Here is a 24,965-nt window from a genome sequence, read left to right as displayed (position 1 = left end):
TACCTTTAATTCTTGGTAGGGTATCCTTTACACTTCTTCACGGACCTGAGATGTCGTGGAAGTGACAGGGCGAGGTTCCTCAGGTGCTGGGGTGGTATTTTGGCCCAGGAGTCACGAATGGCTGCTTCCAGCTTAGCAGAGAGCTCATGTCCTTCCCTTGTAGATTCTTCTTTACGAGGTACCAGAGGTTTTCTGTCGGGTTGAGGTCTGGGCTATTGCCTGGCTAGTCTTTCATGGAGGATACCTTGCAATCACGAAGCCAATTGGTGACCGATTTGGCTTTATGAGCCAGTTCACCGTCCTGCTGAAACACTCGTGCACCTGTGAGCTCGAAGGACTCTGGTAATTAATTGATCACAAAGAAGCTCCAGATAAACGTCCTGATTCACTCTGCAGTTCTTGGGAAGCACAACAAGCTTCCCCAAACCTTTCCCAGAGAAACAACCCAATACCATAAGTGAATCAGGGTGTTTAACTGTGCTCTCCACGTAACGGGGGTCAAGCGGGTCACTACCTTTGCGCTGGTACATGCGCGCTCCTCGATTATGGGTAACACTAAACGTTGCCTCATCAGACCACAACACTGACAACCATTGGTCCTCACCTCAGTTAAGGTATTTGTTAGCAAAGGCAAGCCTACGAAGTCGCTGGTAACGTGTAAGAATTTGCTCTCTTTAATTTTCCTTGCACTCACACGAGGATTAGACTCCACTGCATGTTTTAAAACATTAACAGACCTTGGGGAAGTTTTCCTGGGCCTACCAGACCACGATTTCTTTGTTGGAACGTCACCACTATTTTCCACTCAAAAATGGGCACACCACCTACGCACTGTCAATCAAGCCACACCAACCAATTCACTAATTTCCTTCGTGGGGTAGCCTGCCTCCTTTAGAGCAATGATCTGTGATATGATTTCACTCGAAAGTTCATGAGTAGGGGTCATAACAAAGTGGCGAAATCCAAAACACTGCGGGACACTAGGTAAAAAATGGCGCAAGAAGAGAGGGAGGCGCAGCGGAGTTCCTCTCTCTCACACAGCCCGTAGGCAACCGAGGCGGGAGCCAACCAGTGCACAGTAAGGCCTCAAGCTGCCGTGATGTCATGTTAGTGGCCCAAACATCTGGCTCAATTTTTAGTACCAAAAACGGGTGATTCTTTTTTTGTTAGAAGTATTGCGCCCTGCCATAGGCGCTTGATACTTCTGACGAGCACTGTATATACGTCAACAGGACTGACGGTGACAAAACATGTGGACGTATATATACGTCAACGGGACGCATTGGGTTAATTGTCATACCACCAGGGGAAGTAGGCTGGTTGTTTGCCCTTAAATACAGTAAAAGTCCTCCAGTCCGACTGGGGGGAGGCAGTGGCTCAATCGGTTGAGAGTTGGCCTGCAGTCCTAACAGACCCGGGTTCAAATCCCACTGGGGCAGGGAACAGTTTAAGAATTTGAATTTCATAAGTATCAGACTTTACTGATCTACCAGAAGACCCGCCGACATGTCGTAAAAATACCGCCGCTAATGCCAATACACCAGTCATGTATGAGACAGCCCTAGCATGTATTCAATATGGATGGTGGGTGTTAGCGCCGAAGTGGTAACATGTAGAGGTGTATGGTACATAGGAGGATTACTGGGCCTTGAAAGCAGGCTGTGAAGCCTATGCCCAGAGTCGGTCACATAAAAAAAAAAATTGATAAAAAAAAATAAAATAAATAAATACTCCGAATTTTTCAGGGTAAAATTTTCCTAATTTTTCTGGGCTTTCTTCGAATTTTTCTGGGCCTTATCTAAGGATTTATCTGGCTTGGACTTGCTCTTAGACTTGGGTGTACCTGCCTGCAACTATTCAGCTACACTTCTGTGCATTTCCAGTGTCTAAGACAATAACCCATATCATTTTAAGTGTTTATTTAATGATCATGTACAAACTTCTAATGTTTTCAAGGGTCTCTCCCAATAGTCCAAAAAAAAACAGTAGTCCAAAAGGCCATCGGTCCCCTACCATTCAGATTACAGGACTTTTACTGTATACAAGGATGGTTGCTGAGCCTTGTTCCTCTTTGCTTGAGTGAGGTAATATGTGACTGCAAACATTGTTATAGTTCAGCTTGGGAAACACCTCTCTTTGTGAAAGAATAAGTCAGCTTGTCTTTTGTTATTTATATTACATCAAAAACACAGTATTGCAGAATGTTTATTAGAGTTTTTCCCCTAGATGCTGTTCATGCTAACTCCATCCGTGCAGCAACATGTGGACAGCCTTCACCAGCGTGTCCTGCATCACCCCCTCTCTTCGCACCTTCCTGTTGCACTCATGAAATTCTACACAAGTGAGAATTTATGCAGGATGATAATTTCAAAGTAGTAAATGATGAGTGATTTGAGGAACAGACTTTTATAGACATGATTGATGAGTTATTGTTAACAGTAAAACAGTAAATGATGAGTGAATGGATGTAAAGATTTTGAAGGTATGAGTAACGAGGTAATTTGAAGTAATTTTGAAGGTGTGAATGACGAGTGAATGGAGGAAGAGAATTTTGAAAGCCTGACTAATGAGTGAGTGGATATAGAGAACACTACGAATGTGAGTGATGTGCAAAATTTAGAGGTGTAAGTGGTGAATAGATATAAGTAATTTTGAAACTGTGAATGGATGTAAAAAATTTCAGAGTTATGATAAGTGGATAGAGGTAGAGTTTATTAAAGGTGTGAATGGTGCGTGAATCGTTGTAGAGAATTTTCAGGATGTGCATAATGATGAATGAATGTAAAAAATTTTAATGTGTCCATGATTTGCTGCTTGTTTTTGCTCAGCCACGCCTGTCAACTGCAGGTAAACAACTGCTCCTATGGGGTCATGCCATAGGCTCCTTATGCCACTGAAGTTTTATCTGTGTCTTAGCGATGGATGTGTTGTGCATTACTCTTGCTACGTGAATCATGTTGTGTGGGCCTGTTCTGTAAGTGCAGTAAGTGTCATCTCTTATTCTATCAAACCCAGTTCTAAGCTGGTAACTGAGTAGGGCTGGGTGATGGCCTGATCTCAGCCTAGCTATGTGAATTTGATCAGTTCTGTTCAAGTATACCTCTGATGTGTGGATGTTGTGAGAGGTGAGGATTGTAGTATAATATTCTGAATTAGTTGTATAGCCCGGTTTGTAAAATGAGTACCCAGTACCATATGTAGGTGTTTCTTCATTATCAGTGTTTGAATGTCTGGAGGTGAGATGTTGAAGAGGGTTTGGTCAAGCTTATGTGGTGATTGTTTTATGTGCCTTGTGTAGCTGTGTCAGCAGAGGCTGCTGTGTTCTAATTGAGAGGACACTAGTTTCAAAATGTTAATGAACAAAGAGAGTGTTATTGCTGCAGCCAGTGATGATATATAGAGCATTGTTTTGTATGATTTGCAAGGTATTTCAGAGGATGCTAGATACCTTACTATAGGGGCTTGTGCTGCGGAGGCATAGGATATCAATGACCTAATATATTTCTTGTAGATTAGGGTGAGTGATTCATTTTGCTGCTTACAGTCTGTCTCTGTAAAATCTGTGGATGCATTGAATCAAGGGTGCACTGTCTCTTAATGTATGTGGTCTTTGAAGGTGGCTTTTGTGTCATCAGTCACACCAAGAACCTTGGGTTAGGGTGTGTTTGGCACAGGTAAATTGTTAAGTGTGATGTTTGGGGTGTAATTGCGCTCATGATTGCTGCTGCTGATAAGTGAGGTGGTGGATTTGGCTGGAACGGTCATCAGCTTTGACCCAGTCCTGAAGTGTGTTGAAGTAGTCTTGTTGTAGTGTCTAGGCTTTCTGGAATGTGGTGTGTTGTTGTTATTAAGGTAATTTCATCTGCATATGAGGCAGTATTTGTGGGTGATTGGAGTGTGAGCATGTCATGCATGTACAGTGCAGGTGGATCCAATTATGCAAGTGGGATATGTTATTAGAGGACTGCTTGGATAGTGAAAACTCATATAACGGAGTATATAACTTAGAAGAAAAATAGTGTTAGGTTAACTGACCCCCACCAACCCAGGTCCAGGTAATTTTATGGAAGAATACAAATTATACACCCTGTAATGCTACCATATGCCATATAATAATCATAGCCTAATGCATAATTTTGGTTATGGAAGCAATTTGAGGGAGGGAATAGCATGAAGAAAGTATAGTATGGCCTTGCTTTGAGATAGGGTTGCGTCAAGTGAAGATCTATTGCATAATGAATTTTCATATAATGAGGTCAATATAACATGGGTTCAATGGGGTTAGGGAGGGTAACCTCGACTGCAAAGCTTAAAATACCCCCCCACCCCCCCCCCCCCAAAAAAAAAAAAAAAGCCTTCTGCCACCCACCTGATGAGGTAGTATTTGTGGGTGATTGGAGTGTGAGCATGTCATGCATGTACAATGCAGGTTTGAGTCAATCACCAAAGACTCCCCCCTCCCCTCCAATAGGCTGGGGTTCAGTTGGAGGGCCTGGACAATTACTGTACACAAAAAGATATGGTGCCACATCACTTAATATCACACACTGCACTATTTATTAAGCACTTGCTGTCCTCTCTTCATATTTCTCCCATCTTTCTTGTCACTTTTTATAACCCTTCTTTCTGTCTCAGGGGACTTTACATTGAGTAACATGCCTGGTAGTTTCCTGTAAACCAGGAAACTATTTACTGTGCTGGGTGGTAAGCATATAATAAACCGATATGTGTTCCTTATGTTTCAGCAAGTAGGTTGGCGGAGGGTTAGTGCCCCTCCCGTTGAAAAACTAACTCAAAGACAAACAGTCACCCCTTATGGGATCATGGGATCATGGCATCTGGCAATAGATAGATAGATAAACTTGTGATGTTATTTGGCAATAGCAGTGGTGTTTCAGTGGCCTCTCATGCACAAGATGAAACGAAAGGCAGATAATGACAGCAAATGCAAACTCGGGACAACCATCTTGGCTCAGTCAGCTGAGTAGAGGCCCATTATGGGGATAATGGTTACATAAGGTTGACACAATTTCCAAGTCACAAGTTTCAGTATTTTACACACAAAAAGGTATCATTTCACTTAACCCTTTAACCGTGGGTGTCATCGCAGTATGACATTGCAAAAACTGGACCAAACCGCGGGTGTCATTCTCGAATGATTGTGAATATTTTGAATACCCCGTGTTTTTTCCGTGCGCCAATTGTTTCAAGGGAGAGTAGCTATTAAGTTCTTTCACTCCAGCAGACCCCCACCTCCCTCCTCCCACCCCCCGGGCCCCCCACTGCACCCCTGACCAACACGCATCAGTATCTGTCCAGCTGTGTGAGTGACAACACCGCTGATGTGGCATTGAAGTGCGGGCAATTACAGTGCCTTTTACCTGCCTCAGTGAACACAGAGTGGGTGTTTATCGTATGTGCAGTGTTCATATATGTTTATAGTATTGTTATCAGAATGAGGTTGGCATTTGGTAATGGTGAGTGAGCGAAAAATAGTGATTACAACACCGCTGATGTGGCAGTGAAGTGCAGGCAATTACAGTGCCTTTTACCTGCCTCAGTGAACACAGAGTGGGTGTTTATCGTATGTGCAGTGTTCATATATGTTTATAGTATTATTATCAGAATGAGGTTGGCATTTGGTAATGGTGTGTGAGCGAAAAATAGTGATTTTAGATCGCTCACTTCTAACGGCACTGCCCATCCAGTGATAGTCAACGAAATCATGAAACCTACATCATTGCAAAGCCGAAGGTTAGTACTTTCTAATGGTACCTTATTTTTCGCTCTAGATTTATTCTGTGCAGAGTTATAAAGGTTTAAAGTTTGTTTACATTTTGGCTGGAACCCCCGCGGGAGAGGCCAGTCGGGGCAAAACAGTGCCCACGGTTAAAGGGTTAATATTGCATACTGCACTAATTGCTAAAATGTGGTAGGTGGAGGTGCTCATTATCCATTCATTCTATGTAGTGCTGCTCTCGGGTGTCTTCCCTTTCCTCTCCTCCATCCTTCTTTCCCCCCCATCCTCTTCTGTCTTTCATTCCTTCATACTTTCCTCTTCCTTCTGCCTACGGGTGACTTTACGCTCCCTCTTATTTTTCTTTCCATCATTCTTTCCTCTTCCTTCTGTTTGTGGGTGACTCTACACTGAGTGACAAGCCAAATGGTTTCCTGTACAACAGGAAACCATTTACTACGCTGGGGGGCCATATAACCAAATTTTGGCACCTGGTGATTTAGTGAATAATTATGGCACTCCAGTCAGATTGAGTCGGTGAAGGTTTATATCCAAGGGATGGTTGGGGTTTATTGCTCACATAATGCCACTTAGGGATGAGTGAGGCTGGTCACTCTTATCTTAAATGTCAGGACCTACTTTCCTAGCCCCAGGCTCCTACGCTCCTCATGGGGCAACGTAGCATTGGATGATGGATGAATGGACTAATTGTTAAGAAATTTCACTGTTCCATGGTGATAGCAATGATGTTTCAGTGGCCTTTCATGCACAAAATAAAGTGAAATTCAGCGATCACAGCCATTGTAAACACTGGGCGGCCATTTTGGTTTGCATGCGTCACTGTGTCCATATGAGATTCTCAGAAGCAGCTATCAAAAATACTGTTGTAGCAAAATCACAGTTAATTACTCAACATTATACCAAGACAGGGTATAACTTTTGAATTATTGTTGTAGTGATAACGAGAAGTTGTATAACGAGGCTAGACTGTAAACTTACCTGTTGAGTAATATAAGTGCGGTCTGGTTGAGCCACTCCTAAGTCTCCACCACTGCCGGAGCTGGCTACATTTTCTCTCACTTAGGCGAAGAGAGAAAATGGTGGTCATGGTGTTACGGGGTGGCTAAAGATCTCCCTCCCCTGTCTCACTTGCTGGAGACGTCGGGTGAAAGCTCATCAGGGTCAGGGGAGATGAGACTTGGTGCCTGTATCTTGAGAAGACAGTGACTGGAGATGTGGCAGCAGTCAGGGACAGTGAGGAGCTGCTCCTGATAACAGATTTTCCTTTAAAGATAGCACCCTTGCCCTTGAATGTTGGACCTTGCAACAGTAGCATTTCCTCACGAGTAGTGGACGGCTGTGGTTCAGGTGCCAGCGGTTGCGTTGGAGTGAAAGCTGCTTTAGTGTTGTCTGCATTGCTTGGCCCATTTTTGTAGGCAAAGCTCCTGGTGTGCACTCACCATCTTTATTAGCTTGGCCTTGAGCTCCAGAGCTCTAGCCATCTGCAGGTTGTGATGTATATCAGGCACTTTGTGATAAGCTCCTTGGCTGGTGGTAGCTCTTCCCCTGGCTCCTTGCCTGCCTCCTGTTTTGCATTTGGCAGAGTCTATGATGTTTGCCAGGCACTTCATGATAAGCCCTTTGGCTGACGGTGGATTTTTCCCTGGCTTCTCACTGCTTATTCAGGAGGAAGAAGCTCCTGGGTGTGCGATTCAAGGTTTGCCACATCAGCATCATCCACCTCATGAAAGTCAGCCTGTTGTGCCAAGGTAACTATCTGCTGACGAATGGCAGGGACTTCCACCTTTAGGAAATCCCAGAATTCTGATGCTACCTCTAGCCACAAGGCCTACCACACAACATTCATGTTGAAGGAATGGAGGATGTCGCTTCCTCCCATGACAGGACATGCTTGATGGTGTAGCCTTTCCATAACTTGACTGTCTACCTTTCATCCTCTGTTGCTACTGCCAAGTCTTGCATACACCTCCTTATGTAATATGCCTTCAGCATTGTGATAACGCCCTGGTCCATCAGCTGCAGGAGAGAAGTGGTGTTCAGTGGCAGGAAGACAACCTTGACATTAGGACACGTGTCCTCGATTATCATCGGATGTCCTGGACCTCAGAAGCACTTGTTTTTGTGGTTATTTGTTCATGTATATATCTTGACAAAGGGCAAAAAGTTGTCTACCATGTACTGTAGTCCGTGAAAATTGGCCACTGCACCCAGGCTGTTGCAATTCAATGCCACACAATTGGTAGCCTCTGCTTAACCCCTGTGGTGCCAGGAACAACGATAGTCGATTTTTCAGGATTAATAAAAATCGCGGGGAACGACAGTCGTAAACGTGCTATGAACAACTGGCGGCCACATGACCTGCCCCGATTGTGATGTACTGTAGATCCCTTCCAACCTATCAGAACTAAGTGCTGCATAGGCAGGAGGGAAGATCCCGGCCCATACCCAGGCAGTGGGGGGTGAACCCCCACCTCCCTCTCACTGCATCCTGCTACTCCACTGTCTTGTTGCTACCCTACCTCATTCACTGCTCACTGCCACCACCACCCTCCCACAACTTCCCCATCCATCTTCGATCACTCTGCCATGGATACCCCCCTTCCCAGTCATCTGGGGGAGGGATATTTCAATCCCTGTACCACCCCTCCAGGCCTCACCCAACCCCACCCCCACCCTCCCTATAGTACAGTGTATGTTTACCCCTGACCCAAACCCCTTGGCCTAGAGTATTATATGTCACTTTTACACACTGTGCTGCATGTTTTGATTCATTACCTGAATATCATTTGTATATATTTGTACACACAAATAATTGTTTTGCATGCTTTAGCTAGAAAAATAATTCTCTTGAAAATTTAACAGCTTATAGATTTAACAGCTCTGAGGGGAGGGGAGGAGGGGAAGGGGTGAGGGGAAGAGAGGGGGGAAGAGATTGAGGGGAGTGGGGTGGGGGGGGTTTGGTGTGGGTGAGGAAGTTCAAGGGAAAGGAGGAATGAGGGAGGAATGGAGTGGAACCGCAAAGAAAATGAGAGTTGCGATGTATTTTCTTCACAGTCAGCGCAGCTAAGGGTAACTTTTTTCAGCTTTGACAGGCCATAGCTCAGTAACTATTTGGTCTAGAATGTTCTGGTTTGTGGCATAAGGTGTGTACATTCAGGCTCTAAAGCTTGGGCTTAAAACTTTACTTCTGTAAGAGTTGAAAAAATGACCATGAATTGCATTTTGGGAGTGATGTCTGTCAAAACATTGCGTACCAAAGGGGTTAACAGTCCCAGCGAGCACATGTGATGTCTGTAAATGGTAGATGAGTAATGGCTTCAGCCTAATACCATCTTCTGCATTGCCACTGAGAAGCAGAATAAGGTGATCCTTGCTGGCCATAAATAATGGCGGATACTGTTCTTCCCTGGAGATGTATGTTTGGGATGGCATTTTGTTCCAAAAGAGGCCAGTCTTGTCTGTATTGAACAGCTGTGTAGGTGAATACTCACTCTCACATGCAAACTCTTCCAGAAACTGGTCTGCTGCCTCAGTGTCCACACTCACTGCCTCTCCAGGCATTTTAATGTTGTGCAGGTTTGCACCAGCCATCATGTGCTCCAAAAATCATACTGGCTGGGATGACATGGGCTTCCGATGGTGCACCATGTGAACTTGCACACCTCTAACACCACTGCCAGCAACAACCTTGTACTTGTTCCACAAACTACTTGCCATTTCTTGCATGAGACTCTGATAGTGCATTATGGGCCACATTATGGGTCTGCACCACATCATTAGCACTTGCTCCATTTTCTCCATCAGATCATCATGGGAACGAGTTGCTTGCACCCATGCATGGGATGCAGTGGTACTAATACTGTACTAGTCATGAAGAAGTGCCATGACAGTAATATGAAATAACTCTTAAAGGGTAAAATTATGGGCCAGGTTAATATAAAATGGGTATAGTTTTCGTTTTTAGTACAGTGATATCCCGATTATCTGGACTGTATGGTGTGAAGCGGTGCCCAAATAGTCCAAAATCACAATTAATCCGTCGGAAACAAAGCTTAAATACTGTTAGATTGATTTATTAACCTTTCAATGGCCATGGGTTCAGAATTTTGCTTGCTCCCCTGGCCAGCCCAGAGACAATTTTTTCAGAGTTCTAAAGTCAACTCCTTTTTCATAAAGGTGTGAAGAGAATCATCTGGCACACCTGGCAATGATTTTTTAGCCTCCTAAACCCATCCTGTGATTCGCTATGATTCATGGAAGAATTCGGAAAATTACTGCACTTGTGCCAGTAACATGTAAACGTATGGGTGAAAACATCCAAGATGAAGTGACTGCCTTACTGCTTTGGATGGTAGAGTAGGGTTATGTAAACATATCAGTGACCTTCATTCCCATCCCATAATTGTTTGCATTTTTTTATAGTTCATGATAACTTGACATCACTGGCACCAGTACGGTCAAGCATTGTTCAAAGCCAGCAGCTATTAAGGGGTTAATGGAATACACCCATACCCCATTCTTCGGCGCATGGATAACTGGCGCTTCGCTAGACTGAACACAAGAAATAGGGGAACATTCCCTAAATCTGAACAGTTTGAATGTCCAACACCTCGCTAGTCTGACACCCCGCCTCTCCCACCTCTCCCTAGGTTTGAAACAAGGCTCTTCCAGTCCTCCATTCCTCCCTTCATCCCCTCTCTTCTCCCCCCCTTCCCCAGTCCCTCCTCCATCCTTCACCACACTCAGCACTGCCAGGCTTGTCTCTCTCTCTAACCCCCACCCCTTGTTGTCTCCCTCTCCATCCCCTCCACCTTTCCCACCCCCGTTTGTCTCTCGTGTGTATGTGTGTGTGTGTTCTTACCTAATTGTTCTTACCTAATTGTATCTTTACAGGAATGAGTCAAGCTCATACTGTCCTGTGTCATAAACCATTTTCATCAAACATCTCCTAAAATTTATGAATTGTTTTGGTACACACTGTTTCATTTGGTAGTGCATTCCAATCATCAGTTCCCCTATTTGGGAAACTAAATTTCCTTATGTCTTTTTATGCAGTTTTTTGCAGTGTCCTCTTGCTGATGCTTCTCCATAGGTTATATATTCCTTTATGTCTAGTTTCTTCTTCCCTGATATGCATTTATATAGCATAATCATTTCTCCTCTTTTCCTTCTTTCCTGTAGTGTTGGCAGATTCAATTTTTGTAGTCTTTCTTCATAGCTTAGATCCCTTAAGCTTGGTACCCATCTTGTAGCAGCCCTTTGAACTTTTTCAGTCTTATCTATGTGTTTCTTGAGATGAGGATTCCAAAATACTGATGCATTCTCCAGGGTTGGCCTGATAAAAGATGTTATTATCTTTCTCAGCATGTCTTTATTTATGTATGTGAATGCTATTCTCATATTTGCAAGCAGGGTGTACATATTCCGTACCTTCTCACTTACGTGGTCAGCAGGAGATAGTCTGTTACTGATAATCACACCTGAGTCCTTCTGTCTTTTTGATATGTGTAGGGTTTTACTTCCTAACTTATAATCCCAATCTGGTCTTTTCCCACTTATCAAACTTGATTACATGACACTTGTCCACATTGAATTCCATTTGCCATTTATTACTCCATTCATGAAGTTTATTTAATTCTTCTTGTAGCTCTTTACAAGAGTCTGTGTTAGTAATTCTCCTTTGTATTTTTGCATCATCAGCAAACATATTTAAATAGCTTTCATATCCTTTATTACTATCTATGTCATTTATATTCAGGGTGGTGCACAAGTAGGTTGACATTATTATGTCCTCACCAACCTGGACCTGTGTATTACTGTGTCGAAGTGTGGCTGACAGACTCCAGGAATGTGCCAATGGTGAGGGCGGACACTTTGAACACTTACGAGACTAGAAGTGTGTCTTTTGTGTTGGAATAAATGGTAAATGTCAACCTAGTTTTGCACCTCCCTGTACACTAAAAAACATAATTGGTGCCAGCACTGAGCCCTGTGGAACTTCACTAGTCACTTCCCTCTATGATGAGTAATTGTTCTCATTTCCCTTTTCTAAGAAAATCTTGCATTGAACAGTACAGGTTGCCTTGGATTCCTCCCTGATGGTACATTTTCCTTAAAAGTCTTTGGTGCGGTACTCTGTCAGATGCTTTCTTGAAATCTTAATAGATACTGTCCACCCATCCTTCTCTTTTCTGTACTGTTTCTGCAACTCTATCATAGTAGCTTAATAGGTTAGTATCACATGATTTTCCCTTTCTAAAACCAAATTCCCTTTCTGTTATTATATTGTTCTTCTAGATGGTTTACCCAAACTTTTTTTATCAGCTTTCTAGTACAGTAGGCTCACACAGTGCACAAGAGATTGGGCGGTCCACGACCTCGCGTACTGGGAATACATAATCTTATGGGAATAATTACATATGGGTGTTACCCCCTCATACCTGGACATTTTTTGGCCCTTAGAGATATAATAAAGGTCATATTTTTCAGACATTGTACTAAAGGTATAGCTACAATAACAAAAATATGGGTAGTCACCTTAACAACAGCAGACAACAGGCGTGATGACCTTAAATAACAGGGGTTCCGAGGCACGGCAATACTTACAGTGCCTCACTCCCCACCGCACCTCCCACCGCACCAACACTTCCCTCCACAGACTCCTCTTGAGCACCTTCCCCAGGAGCATCAAAGTCACTCACTTCGGCCATAAACCCTTCAGAGTCCAATGCTGACACTTCTGACATTGCATCCTCTTCATCCTCAACCGTAGAATGCCCAGGAATTTCTGCGCATCAACATGATGACACGTGACGCGCTGTGTGAGGGGTGGTCGCGCACTAATAGAAAATGGCATTTTTGAGCCACTCCTTGCCTCTGCCTCGCGTTCTGTGCGGTAAACTCGTGCATTCAAGGGTTTTTGGTTATGATTTTTGGTCACTCGCACACAATGCGAATCCCGCACTGTGATGACGCACACTGTGCGAACCTACTGTATCTTACTTATAGCGCTGGTTAGTGATACTGGTCAGTAGTTTAGAGAATTCTGTCTTTTCCCTTTCTTGAATAGGGGAACAGTGTTTGCTTTCTTCCAAATATCAGATAGTTTACCTTGATGTAAGGATTCCTTGAGTATTAAATATATTGGTTTACTTAACTCTTCTGCACATTCATGTAACACCCAACATGAAATTTCGTCGGGACCATTTGCTTTTCTTTTGTCTAATATACTTAACTCCTCCTGTATTTCTTTTTCAGGTACAGTAAAAGTCCTATTATTCGGCAGCTGATTGTTCGGTAGATCCGACATTTCGGCAGTTTTGAGAAATAGTCCCATTTACGAAAATCATTGATTGTTCGGCAGATGTCCGGAATCATCTCGGCAGTCTAGGAAGTGTTATCTGTGGCTTGTAGGCCTGATGTTTCATTACACTTCTGTATGTTCACTAATTTCTATATTTTTGTTCAGATTCCAGTATAGTACTGTATTGATTACAATATTGCACAGTATCATACACTACAGTAACCACCCCCACCAAATTAGCGAGGGTTACGTTCCAAGCCCCCACGCTAATTCTTGAAATTCTTTCATTCTTGATGCCTTCCTGAAAATGACACCGGCAATTGATAAGCCCATGAACCACTGACACTGTAATGCATTACCCATAAATAAATGTTGCTTGTTAAATCAGTTTCCCCGTTGTTTTTAGCTGTGCGGCTGTGACAGCTCTAGTATTTTTATTCCTCAGCATAATGGTGGAAGGGACTGTCCTGTTTAACTGAACCTAACCTAACCGAGTTTAACTGTACCTTATAATTTAACCAAACCTAACCTAACCTAAAGTCAGAAAAATACTTAAAAATAAACTGGAGGAATATGAATTGCTAAGGTCTCTCTAATGAAAGTTAAACATACATTTAGTGCTCATTCTTTTGTTTGTTTTTGTGCTTAACGTGAAAGAGAGAGCATTGATGCAAACAGTAATATATCCCATTAATCCTTTAATAACCTCTGGCACTGAACAACCTTTTACAATACCGATGTCAGTGATGTTAAGTTAGTGTGAGCTATAAAGAAAACTGAACAATTATGGGAAGGCAACGAAGGTCAGTGGTATGTTTACATGACTACGCTACGATTCCAAGCAGTTAGGCGGTCGGTTATTCTCAGATGTTTTCGCCCATTTGGTAAATACACCGTAACTTTATCAATCTTTCCGTGACTCATAGCGAATCATAGCATGGGTTTAGGAAGCTAAATAACACATTGCTAGGTGAGCCAGACGATTATCTTCCCATCTTTAAGAAAAATAAATTGATTTCAGAAGAATGGAAGAACTTTACGTACTCAGAAAGGGATTTAATTTCTTCCATTTTCTTATAAGATGTGAAGATAATCGTCTGGCGCACCTAGAAATGTGTTATTTAGCTCCCTAAACCCATGCTATGATTCGCTATGATTGACTGGAGAGTTGATAAAGTTACGGTGCATTTACCAAATTGGCGAAAACATCTGAGATTAACTGACCCCCTGACTGCTTGGAATCGTAGCATAGAGTCGTGTAAACATACCAGTGACCTTCGTTCCATTCCCATAATTGTTCACAGTTTTTCCATAGCTCACTAACTCGACATCGGTACTTTAAAGGGTTGTTCAGTGTCGGAGGTTATTAAGGGGTTCATGGAATACATTACTGTTTCCATCAGTACTCTCCTTTCACATGTAAAAAAAAAAAACGAACAAAAGAGTGAGTGCTAAATGTAATTTATGACTTTCATCAGAAAGACCTTACCAGTTCAGATCCCTTTATTTTATGCAATTTTCCGACTATTTTATTTTGTTTGGAAAAAGTAATATATACAGTACTCACTCCAAACATATTTGTAATAATATAAGTAGTGATGAGTTCACCAATACAAGTGATGTACTGAGCTGGTAGGTAATATTCCATATCATTTCGGCCATCCGGGAAGTGTTATCTGACTTGTAGGCCTACTGTGTCATTACCCTTGTATATGTTCACTAATATATATATATATATATATATTTCAGATTCAGGTATAGTACTGTATTGATTGCAGTGTTGTACAGTATACAGTACTCTCTGCAAACACAGTTGTAATACCAAACCATAAGTGGTGATAAGTGTTCACCAATATATTTAAGGTACTGAGTGGGTAGGTTTTTGAATATTCGGCAAATCTAATTTCTCGGCATCATCCTGGTCCCATAGATGCCGAATAATGGGACTTGTACTGTATTTGTATATCTGGCAATATGTGTAGGCATGCTTGTACCATATCATCTCTTTCAGAATTATTTTCTTCTGTAAAAACTGATTGGAAATTTTTAGGAGTGCTTCACAAATATCATTCTCTTGTGTATAGATGATCCCCTCGTGCGTAATGGACTGTATTTTATCTTTATCTTTGGTTTTGCTTCGGATGTAGCTTTGGTTGATCACTAGTTTTATTTATAATGTCTTCCTCAAACTGTCTTTGGGCTTCTCTCCTTATCCTTCTGTAATCGTTTCTTGCCTGTTTATAGTTGTTATATGCCTTCTGACTATTGTGTCTTCTCTATCTATTCCACAACAAGTCTCTTTTTTCTATTGATTTTTTACATTCTGTATTAAACCATTTCTTTACTTTCTTTTCTGCTTCTTTGTGCTGTGGGATGTAACTTTGGACTTCTGCTTCATGAAGTTCACAGAATTTTCTATATACAGTCACTGCTCACATAATGCGTGAATCTTGTTCCTGGCAGGTCCCACTTTATGAAAATTCCATGTTATACAGCCATATGTGTACATGTTAAAGGGTTTCATGGTACCCAAGCCAGCCCCAGCCTCACCTTTTCGGTTAATTTTCTGGGATTTTTCCCAGGACATTTACCTGCCTAAAAATTACTTCATTACATACAAACAGTCAAGTGGGGTTGGTGGAGGATTAGTGCCCCTCCCTGTAAAACAATTAACTCTAAGCCCTTGGCCACCCCGTTTGGGATACATGGCGTCTGGCAATGAACGAACGAACATACAAACACTGGAGTATTCCTCACCTTGATTTGACGAGTTTGTGGGCTTCCTGGGGGAAGGGGAAGTGAGGTTCCAAGGCAGGGCAGGACTGCTACTGGTCCTCAGCATGGTCCTCTGGCCACGCCGGCTGCACGGAGTCCTTCGTACATTCATAGAGCCAATTGGAACTCCATCCATCTCTCGTCGGTTGCAGTACATGACCAGATACCTTTCTGTCATAACAAGAGCTGGGTCAGACGAATAGTTGACTCGTTGACTTGGCACTTTCTGGCAGTTGCAGAATTACATTCCCCTCTTTCCTTCCGCTTGATCATGTCAAGCTTCTTCTTCTGGGTCAGACTCTTCTTCCGTCTTGCTGAGTCACACTAGGGTGGCATGGTTAGGCTGGGTCAGACGGCCAAAAAAAAAAGAGCAAAGTTAACACAAGGCATGTGTGGAGGCAGAGCAGGGAGAGGGTTGACTGGAGTGGCACAGGAATCCTCAGTAGACTGTGACGACACCCTGCGCAAACACATGACATGCATACATCACAGGCAGATGCAACGCGCGCTGTGATTAAATCTGCCCGTGTTTTGTCTGTTTTTTGCCGTGTTTTGACCAGTTGTCTCATGTAATGACTAAATATTCCATAATTTTTGGCCTCAGGCTGCATTTTCACTATCGTAGCAGCGTAGTATGTTCTTTTAAGAAATGGGCAGTTTCTCCACCCACGTAATATTTGTCAAAATATCTTGGACTCAAAGAAAAAAAAAAAAAGAGAGAGAAAAAAAAGGACTGTGTTATGACTATTTTCACGCTCTCTGATCACGTGTTGTGAGCAGTGACTGTACAGTATAACATTTAAGCCTTGTCTTCTAAGCCCCTTTTCCCAATCTGTTTCTAAGAAGTACTTCTTTAGTTCATGGTGGTTTCCTTTTTTGTAGTTTAGGCTCTTTTTGTAACTCTCATTACTGTTAACTATGTCATATGCAGTCCTGAAGTTGCAATTTAATAATGCATTGTCACTTTTGCCAAGTGGAGGTTGATAAATTATATTGTCAGTATCATTTTCTTGCCTAGTAAATATAAGGTCTGACACTGATGGATCATCAAGTCCTCTTTTTCTGGTGTTTTCCTTTACATGTTGTGTTAGGAAAAACTCCTGAACAAGATCCAGGAGCTTTTGGTCCCAACAGCTTTCATGGCTTTTTACATCTAGAGTATTCCAATTTATATTTGTATTGAAATCTCCAGTTAATATAATTCTCTCGGATCTCTCCTCCATTCTTTGTATTAATGCTCTTAACTCTGAATTGTACTCTCTGCCAGGTCTTCAAGTTTGCCTCTTTCCCGTGTGTTTGTTCAGGGTGGCATGTATAACTTTGCCACAATTAACTTCCCTTCAGATGTTGTAATATCTACTGCAATCAGTTCTACTTGTGAGGGTATATCTAGTTCTATTTCTTTGACTTGTAGACTTTTCATCGTTAATATTATAATTCCCCCTCCTTTCTTTTAAATTCCTATGTCTTCTCCATATACTGTGAGTCCTTGATATACAAAAGGGATAGGGACCAAAAAACCCTTTCGTAATTCAAAATTTCGTATATTGGAATGATTTCCCCCATTGAAATACAGTATACACATAAATGGGGAGGATGCGTCCCAGGACCCCCTCAGACCTCCACCTAAACTTCACCCCCTCCTATTAAGAAGTAAGCAATACCTGTATACAAGTGTAGAGAAGGAGGTGGCCATATTCTTGTGCATCTCCTTTTTCTTCGTCACGGTTCCAGTGGTGGAAACAGCAAGGCCTAAAGCACGCCCAGTCTCCAAGACTCCTTGCCCCTCCTCATGGGGTCTTATAATTTACAATTTCCTTTTCAGAATTAGAGTACGGTGTTGCTGCTGCTTTGCAGCGGGCTCCCCCAATGCTGGAGATGATGCAGGGCGCTTGGAAGGCATGGCGAAACAATACGAAAAGGTGAAGGGCTGCGAAAATATCCTCACATACAGTGAGGCTGTGAGGAGAGGAGGGACATGGACTCAACTGAGAAGCGCGCAAAAATTTGTTTACCAGAGAGGGGTTAGTTCGTTTTCTCTCAGCAAGTGAGTGTGGCGCTATGCACCGCGCTCATTTTGAATTTTTGATACAGTATTCCATTAACCCCTTCATACTTGCCAGCCTTGAACAACACTTCACTGTTTCGGTGTGAATGACATTGAGTTAGGGCATTATAAAAAACTGCGAACAATTACGGGAACAAATCGAAGGTCACTGGTGTGTGTACATGACCCTACTCAACCATCCCATCAGTCAGGCGTTCTCTTCACTCCACGCCGATGTTTACATGCTTATGTTACATGCGCCCTAATTTTGAGTAAGTTTCTTTCAGCAAGAGAACATAATTTACCACCCTCAAAATAGTCAGAAAAATATAGAAGACAAACTAGAGGAATATGAACTGAATTGGTATGGTCTTTAGGCTGTATGATTACATGAAAGAGTATGAGTTTTACAATTTTAAGAGACGATATGGGACAAAAATTTTCTAATCAGAAAAAATTACTCTTTTGTCCCACATGTTCTCGTAGGTTAGCATTCAGTTCTACATTCTTTGTTCGGTATCACTCTTCCCAATATATTTCGGACCGACTGAGCACAGTTATTTCTGCTCCTTAGAGTTAAGGTACATTTACTGCTCATTCTTTTGTTTGTTCTTATGTGTATGAGTGAAAGAGAGAGGACTGATACAAACAATAAAGTATTCCAATATCGCTTTCATAGCTTCTGGCCCTGAACAACGCCTTACTGTACTGGTGTCAGTGATGTTGAGTTAGGGTGAGCTAAAAAAAACTGCGAGCAATTAGGGGAAGGGAATGAGGGTCACTGGTGTGTTTACATGACCCTACTCTACCACCTCAAGTAGTCTGGTGTTCACGGTTCACTTCATCCCAGATGTTTTCGGCCGATGTATACATGCTGATGTAACACGCATCCTAATTTTATTAATTCTTGCACGAATCATAGGAAATCACAGGATGGGTTTAGGGGAAAAAATAATTAAAAAAAAAAACAGGTGTGCCAGACGAGTCTTTTCACATTTGTAAGAAAAGAAATTGATTTTAGAACTTTGAAAAAATGGTCCCAAGGCCGACCACGGGAGCACGCAAATATTTGAATCCACAGCCATTGAGGGGGCTAAACATACGTTTTACGTTAAGCAGTAAAAGCACCTTACCAAATCAGTTCTTCCTGATAGTCTGTTATATTTTTCAGATTATTTCTGGGTTGGTAAATACAGTAAACGTTTCTTAGTAAATCTGTTTCCCCGTCATTTTTAGCTGTTCTGGTGTGACAACTCTTATTTATTTCGTTAACATAATGGCAGCAAGGACTGTTCATCCCTAAGTGTTTAACTAAACCTGGCCTAACCGAACTTATCTGTACCTAATAATTTTAACCTAACCTAACCTCCAGTTGGGAAATTGGGAAACGATATCCACCTTTGAGCATGTTGAGTTTCTTCCACTGCACTGGAAACGATCGTAGGGGAAAGTGACGATAATAATGGGGAGGAAATTTTTCAGCAAGAAAAAGTTATTTGCCAAACTGAAAGTTGTCAGAAAATTACAGAAACAAGCTGGAGGATTATGCATTGAATTGATAAGGTTTTTCTGCTGCTTCAAGTGTACACTGAAAGACGCAAGTATTAGGAAAAATCGAACCATTTGAAACACGCACTAGTTGAAACAGGGTTTTCATTGTATTTCGCCTGGTGTAAATTTTCTTCAGACTGAACTGGGAAGACAGTTGTGTCTTTCATTGTACATTTACGGTAAATCAATCTAACTACTGTATTTCCAATTTCCTCTCAAGAGTGAGAGTACGATGCTGTTTCTTCTTTGCACCTGGTTCCCCAGATGCTGGAGATGATGTATGGCACTGGGGAGGCATGGTGAAAATGCAAAAAGATGAAGAACAGCGAAAAACAGCGTAACGTACAGCGAAGCTGAGAGGAGAGGATGGATGTGACTCGACTGGGAAGCACGCAAAAATGTGTTTACCAGAGAGGGGTTAGTTCGTTTTCTCGCTGCAAGCGAGCGTGACGCTATGCAGCGTGCCCATTTTGAATTTTTCGTATTTCCTCGTATCGTTTTTCGTACCATCGAGACAGATACTTTCGTATTGTGGAATTTGTTCTACATTTATCGCTCTTGTACCATCAGAAATTCGTACGTCGAGTTTTTGTGTTTCAAGGACTTACTGTATTGTATTCCTCTAAGTTTAGGGTATCGTTTGATATCCTTGGGGTTAATTTTGTTTCAGTTAAGCAAATAATATGTTGTTCCTTTTCTTTGGAACAGTCTTTCACATCTAATAATCTAGATACCATTCCATCTACATTTGAATACCTCAACTTAATCAATCTGTTTACGTACTTGTCATGATTTGGGTCTACTACCTTCCGCCTTTTTATTCCCCTTTGGTCATGTACCACTTTGGCACCTGTAATCCAGTTACTTTGTAAAATAATTTACTCTTCTCTTCCTCTGATCTTTCCTCGTTTTTTGTTTTTGCTTCCTCCCTCTTCTCCTTTAATGTACCCAGTTCCTCTTGAGTTAGGCATTTTTTTATCTATACTTTTTTTAATTCCTCTTTTCTCATGAGTTTGTTGGCATTTTTTAGTATTTCCTCTACAGTGTTTGCACTCTGGAATGTTATTTTCAGGGGCCTTGACTTACTTCTCTCATTTTTCCCAAGCCTTTTATTTTCTTCTATATCTTTCTCACAGATATGCCGTGATACATGGTGCAGTACGTTCATTATATTTTCCATCTTGTTTTTGTCCATTGAGGTTCTGTTTTTTATTTCCTCTTCACCTATGCCATTGATTACTCTGGATTTGTTAATCTCTACACCTTCCCTGACTAGTTTTAGGTTTTTCTTTATAATATCGTTCACATCCTTTCTTATGCTTTTTTCTTCTACCCTTGTATCTAAATCATTCTTTACTTTCACCATTTCAGTATATGTAGTTTGTACCTCATCTTGATAATTTCTCACCATTTTATTTACTTGTGTTATTTTCTCATCGCTGTTACTACAGCTACCACAAATAGACTTAGGACCTCCCCCCACAATGTATTAAAAAACAGAGAAATCATAGTATATCACAATGTTTGTTCATGAAATCCCATTCATTATTATGAACCCATGTTTCCCTTGTTTTTCAGGCCCAGGTAGATGCGTTTTGGCATGGAATCACTTAGATCTCTAAAGTAATCTAAGGACATTTCTTTGCACAAAACATTTGTCAGTTCAGTCTTGAGGTTGTCCAGATTAGGTGTCTTCTTCTCTGCCATGATTTTCTTCTTCTTTACCCTGCAGTTTTCTATCGGATTTAGATCTGAACTGTTGCCAGGCCAGTCGAGGACCACAATCTGATTAACCTGAAGCCATTTTGTCACATGTCTTGACTTGTGACATGTAGCTGAATAGTGCATGAAAAAGTCGCACACATGAATAGCAAAAAAGTTTAACAAATGATCTTTCAAAACATGAATGTACCAGCCACCATTCATCATCAGTTTCTTAGGAAGAAAGTAGAGTTCTCCCCTTCCCATTTCACCTGAGAAACACCCCCATACCATTACTGATTGTGGGTACTTAACAGTTGGCACCATGTAAACAGAGTCATACGGAGGCAGGGCAACGAACCTGGGCAGAACGCACCTGGAACACTTGAAATGTGCTTTCATCGGAAAACATAACGTTTCTCCACTCATTTGATGTCCACTGTGCCTACTTCTTGGCAAACTGAATGCGCTGCTTCTTCATGCGGTCAGTGAGAAGCGGTTTCTTGGCTGCGGTGTGGCATGGCAAACCCAGCTCCTTCTGCAAGAGGTGTTGGATAGTTTGAATTGAGATGTAACAGCTGGGGATGCATTCACTTCAGTTCTACTGCTATCAGTCAAGAATTCTTGATTACTTCCCTCTTCAGAAGCATATCTGTACCTCTGGAAGTCGTCCTCTTCTTTCCACCGCAATGCCTGTGCTCTGGTATGACATCAGGTGGCAGGCCGTGCACTGCAGCAAGAATCTTCATGATTGTCGACTTTGCACGTCCAGTACATTCACAAATCGCATTGATAGGGACATCATCTTGCCTCCACGCATTGATACGGACCCTCTCATCCCTCGAGCAGTACTTTCCAGGCATGATAACTCGACTCTAGGAAAATAACGGCAAACAGTAATGCATACGAAAAAAGAGGGAGGTGCAAGCTCAGAGCAATGGGAACATATACTCCCACTCTCGCTACTGAGGAAGCACTGACATGCTGAGTCTTTCACCACCTCCCACCAACACCAGAGGAGTTGCCAGTTACTTCTTGCCCCCAAAATTCACTTGGTAGAGGTGGAAACACAGCAAAGAGAGACAACTCTCCTATAGCAATTCTTTGTGTAGGTCCTAAGTCAATATGTGGTGGTTGTACTTTGGTCTGTCAGACTACTTGCTTGCCTGATTTTCTCCACATCATTTGTGAAATCATCCATAATTCTCTCATGGTTAACAACTGTACATCCCATTTCACTAGCCTTTGTTCTCAGTGATTTTACCTCAGCTGACAGTTCATCTGTTGTGGCTTTTCTGTTTATTTACTTTGTTAATTCCTCTGCATAGCTCATTCTTGATTTCTTCAATTTCCATTTGAAAAGATCTGTGTGTGTGTGTGTGTGTGTGTGTGTGTGTGTTTACCTAATTGTGATATACAAGGAAATGAGCTACTCTCGTGAGGTTCCGTCTCAGTTTCTCAGTAAGTCAAATTTAGCTTTAAACTCGTGTAAGTTTTTAGACTGGATGATCTCTTTGTCCAGGCCATTCCACAGGTCTATACATCTGTAAGGAAAACTATATTTCTTGATATCCTTCAGGCAGCTTGGTTTCTTTGGTTTCATTCCGTGTCCTCTTGCTACTCTCTTATCCTATAAAAACAGATCTTCTTTGTCAGTTTTATCTACTCCCACCATGGTCCTGAACTCTGCAATCATGTCGCCTCTCTTTCTTCTAAGGAAGGCAAATCCAGCTTTTCCAGCCTCTCTCAGTACGACAGATCTGCCAGACTTGGGACCATTTTGGTTGCTGTTCTTTGTATTCTCTCAATCTTGTTTATATCTTTCTTTTTGTGTGGGAACCACACTACTGCTGCATATTCTAAACTGGGGCGAATCAAGGCCAATATGAATTTTTTCATCATCTCCTCATCCGTATATTGAAAAGCTACTCTTATATTACTCAGGAGTTTATACATCTCTGTAACTGCCATGTTAATGTGTTTTTCAGGTGACAAACTGTCCTGGACCAGCACTCCCAAATCTTTCTCTTCTCTTGCTTTTGTGATTGGTTCATCATCATATAATTCAATGATGGCCTCTTGGTACTATTACGCATTTCCAATATTTTACATTTCTTTGCATTAAATTTCATTTCCCACATCCGGCTCCAATCATGAATCCTATCCAGATCCTCCTGCAGCATTTTACAATCCTCCTCAACCTCTGCCTTCCTCAAGAGCTTTGCATCATCAGCACACAGACTTGCATAACTGTTCACTCCATCTACCATATCATTTACATAAATCAGGAACATTACTGGCGCCAACACCGAGCCTTGAGGGACTCCACTTGTTACTTCCATCCATCCAGACATCCTATCCTCTATTACTGTCCTCATTTGTCTGTCCCTCAAAGTCTTTCATCCATTACAGGAGGTTTCCCTTCAGTCCTCCTATATGCTCAAATTTCCATATTAATCTCTTATGGGGTACCTTGTCAAAGGCATTCTCCAAATCTAAATACACACAGTCCACCCAACCGTCTCTTTCCTGTAGCACGTTAATTGCTCTTGAGTAAAAGCTCAACAAGTTGGAAACACATTACCTTCCACTTCTGAATCCCAATTGACTTTCAGCCAAAATATTCATCTCTTCCAAATATTTATCCATCTAGCTTTCAGGATTTTCCAGTGAAAGGATTGAACTTGCTCGTGAGTCTCTTGAGTATGTGGAGAAGTTTTATTAACTGGGAGACATGTTATGTGCAGGAGGTGGGGCTGGTGCTAGCTCCGTGGCTAGGGTGAGGGGTGGTTGGAAGAAGCTCAAGGGGCTGTAGCCTCTCCTGACATTGAGAGGACTCTCCCTGCATGGTAAGGGTTGTATGCAGCTTGTGTTAGGAGTGTAATGCTGTATGGTAGTGAGACCTAGGTGGCAGAGGAAGAGGATATTCGCAGGCTCAAATGTACAGAAATTATAATGATTAGATGAATGTGCAGTGCATCCCTGAGTGCAAGGCCTGGGGGGCCTAAGTTTTAATTAAAATTAGTAATGTTCATGTCAGTGTTGCTTTGCATGCTGGAGTAAATTAATATAGAAAAATCTGGAGGTGTACATGATGAGTGAATGGATGTAATTTCTTACTAACAGGTACAAAGTCTTTTATTATTATGAATAGATTAATAATATAGTATTCACTTGAGGTTACTTGTGGTTCATTATAAAGTTGCTGTCAGGTGAGATAAGAATGTTTTGAATATACCTAGTAAATCACATGTTAATGGAGTGAAAAGTATTCGGAAGTAGGAACAAGAACGTATAAAAGTAGGAAACCTATTGGTAGTACTCAGTTAAATGAGTCTTACATTCTTTCATCATTTCAAGCCTTCAAAATTCATGGCTTCATATCACTAGTAATCACTGCAATTACTCAAGCTGAGAATCTGCCTGGTTTATAAATTTCTTTCTCTGTTTCTGGATCATACTACCCACCTCAGTTTTGGATACAGTAATAGGTGGATGATTATGTTGATGGTAATGTTGAAAACTAGAAATTCTTGGAAGAAACACTGTTTACTTATTTTTTGCTTTTTGTTATACAGAAAAAAGCAATTTCCTTAAACTTGAGTTAGAAATTCTTAACCCTTGTGGAACTGTCGACCTTATATAAGGCACAATAAAGGCCTGCACGGGCCACACTGCAATTTACATTGGTTATAAAACAATGAATCAGGGAAGGTAAACTACCGTACAAAGAACCAGTGCAGTAGGGGTTAACTGTCTCTTTGGCAGAGTTTTACAGTAAGTAGTCTAAGTTTGACTTTTATCACTTTAGTGGGTATTGTTTTGTTAAT

At 41.7% G+C, this 24,965-nt stretch overlaps 1 protein-coding gene across 1 annotated transcript in view; it reads left to right on the top strand.

Moving 5' to 3' along the window:
- The window catches only part of Ube4B (Ubiquitination factor E4B), a 645,009-nt gene that overhangs the window by 430,291 nt on the left and 189,753 nt on the right, over window positions 1-24,965 (top strand). Inside the window, exon 18 of the mRNA XM_080266571.1 lies at window positions 2,227-2,341. Within this exon, the coding sequence (XP_080122697.1) occupies window positions 2,227-2,341 (115 nt within the window). The remainder of the gene's footprint in view (window positions 1-2,226; window positions 2,342-24,965) is intronic.

The sequence above is a fragment of the Coenobita brevimanus genome, chromosome 21 (genome assembly GCF_032717465.1).
Source record: "Coenobita brevimanus isolate Jiangsu-jjx chromosome 21, ASM3271746v2, whole genome shotgun sequence".
Classification (NCBI taxonomy): Eukaryota; Metazoa; Arthropoda; class Malacostraca; order Decapoda; family Coenobitidae; genus Coenobita; species Coenobita brevimanus.
The sequence above is the reverse complement of the archived record's forward strand: the minus strand, read 5'-3'. Positions and strand labels throughout refer to the sequence as shown.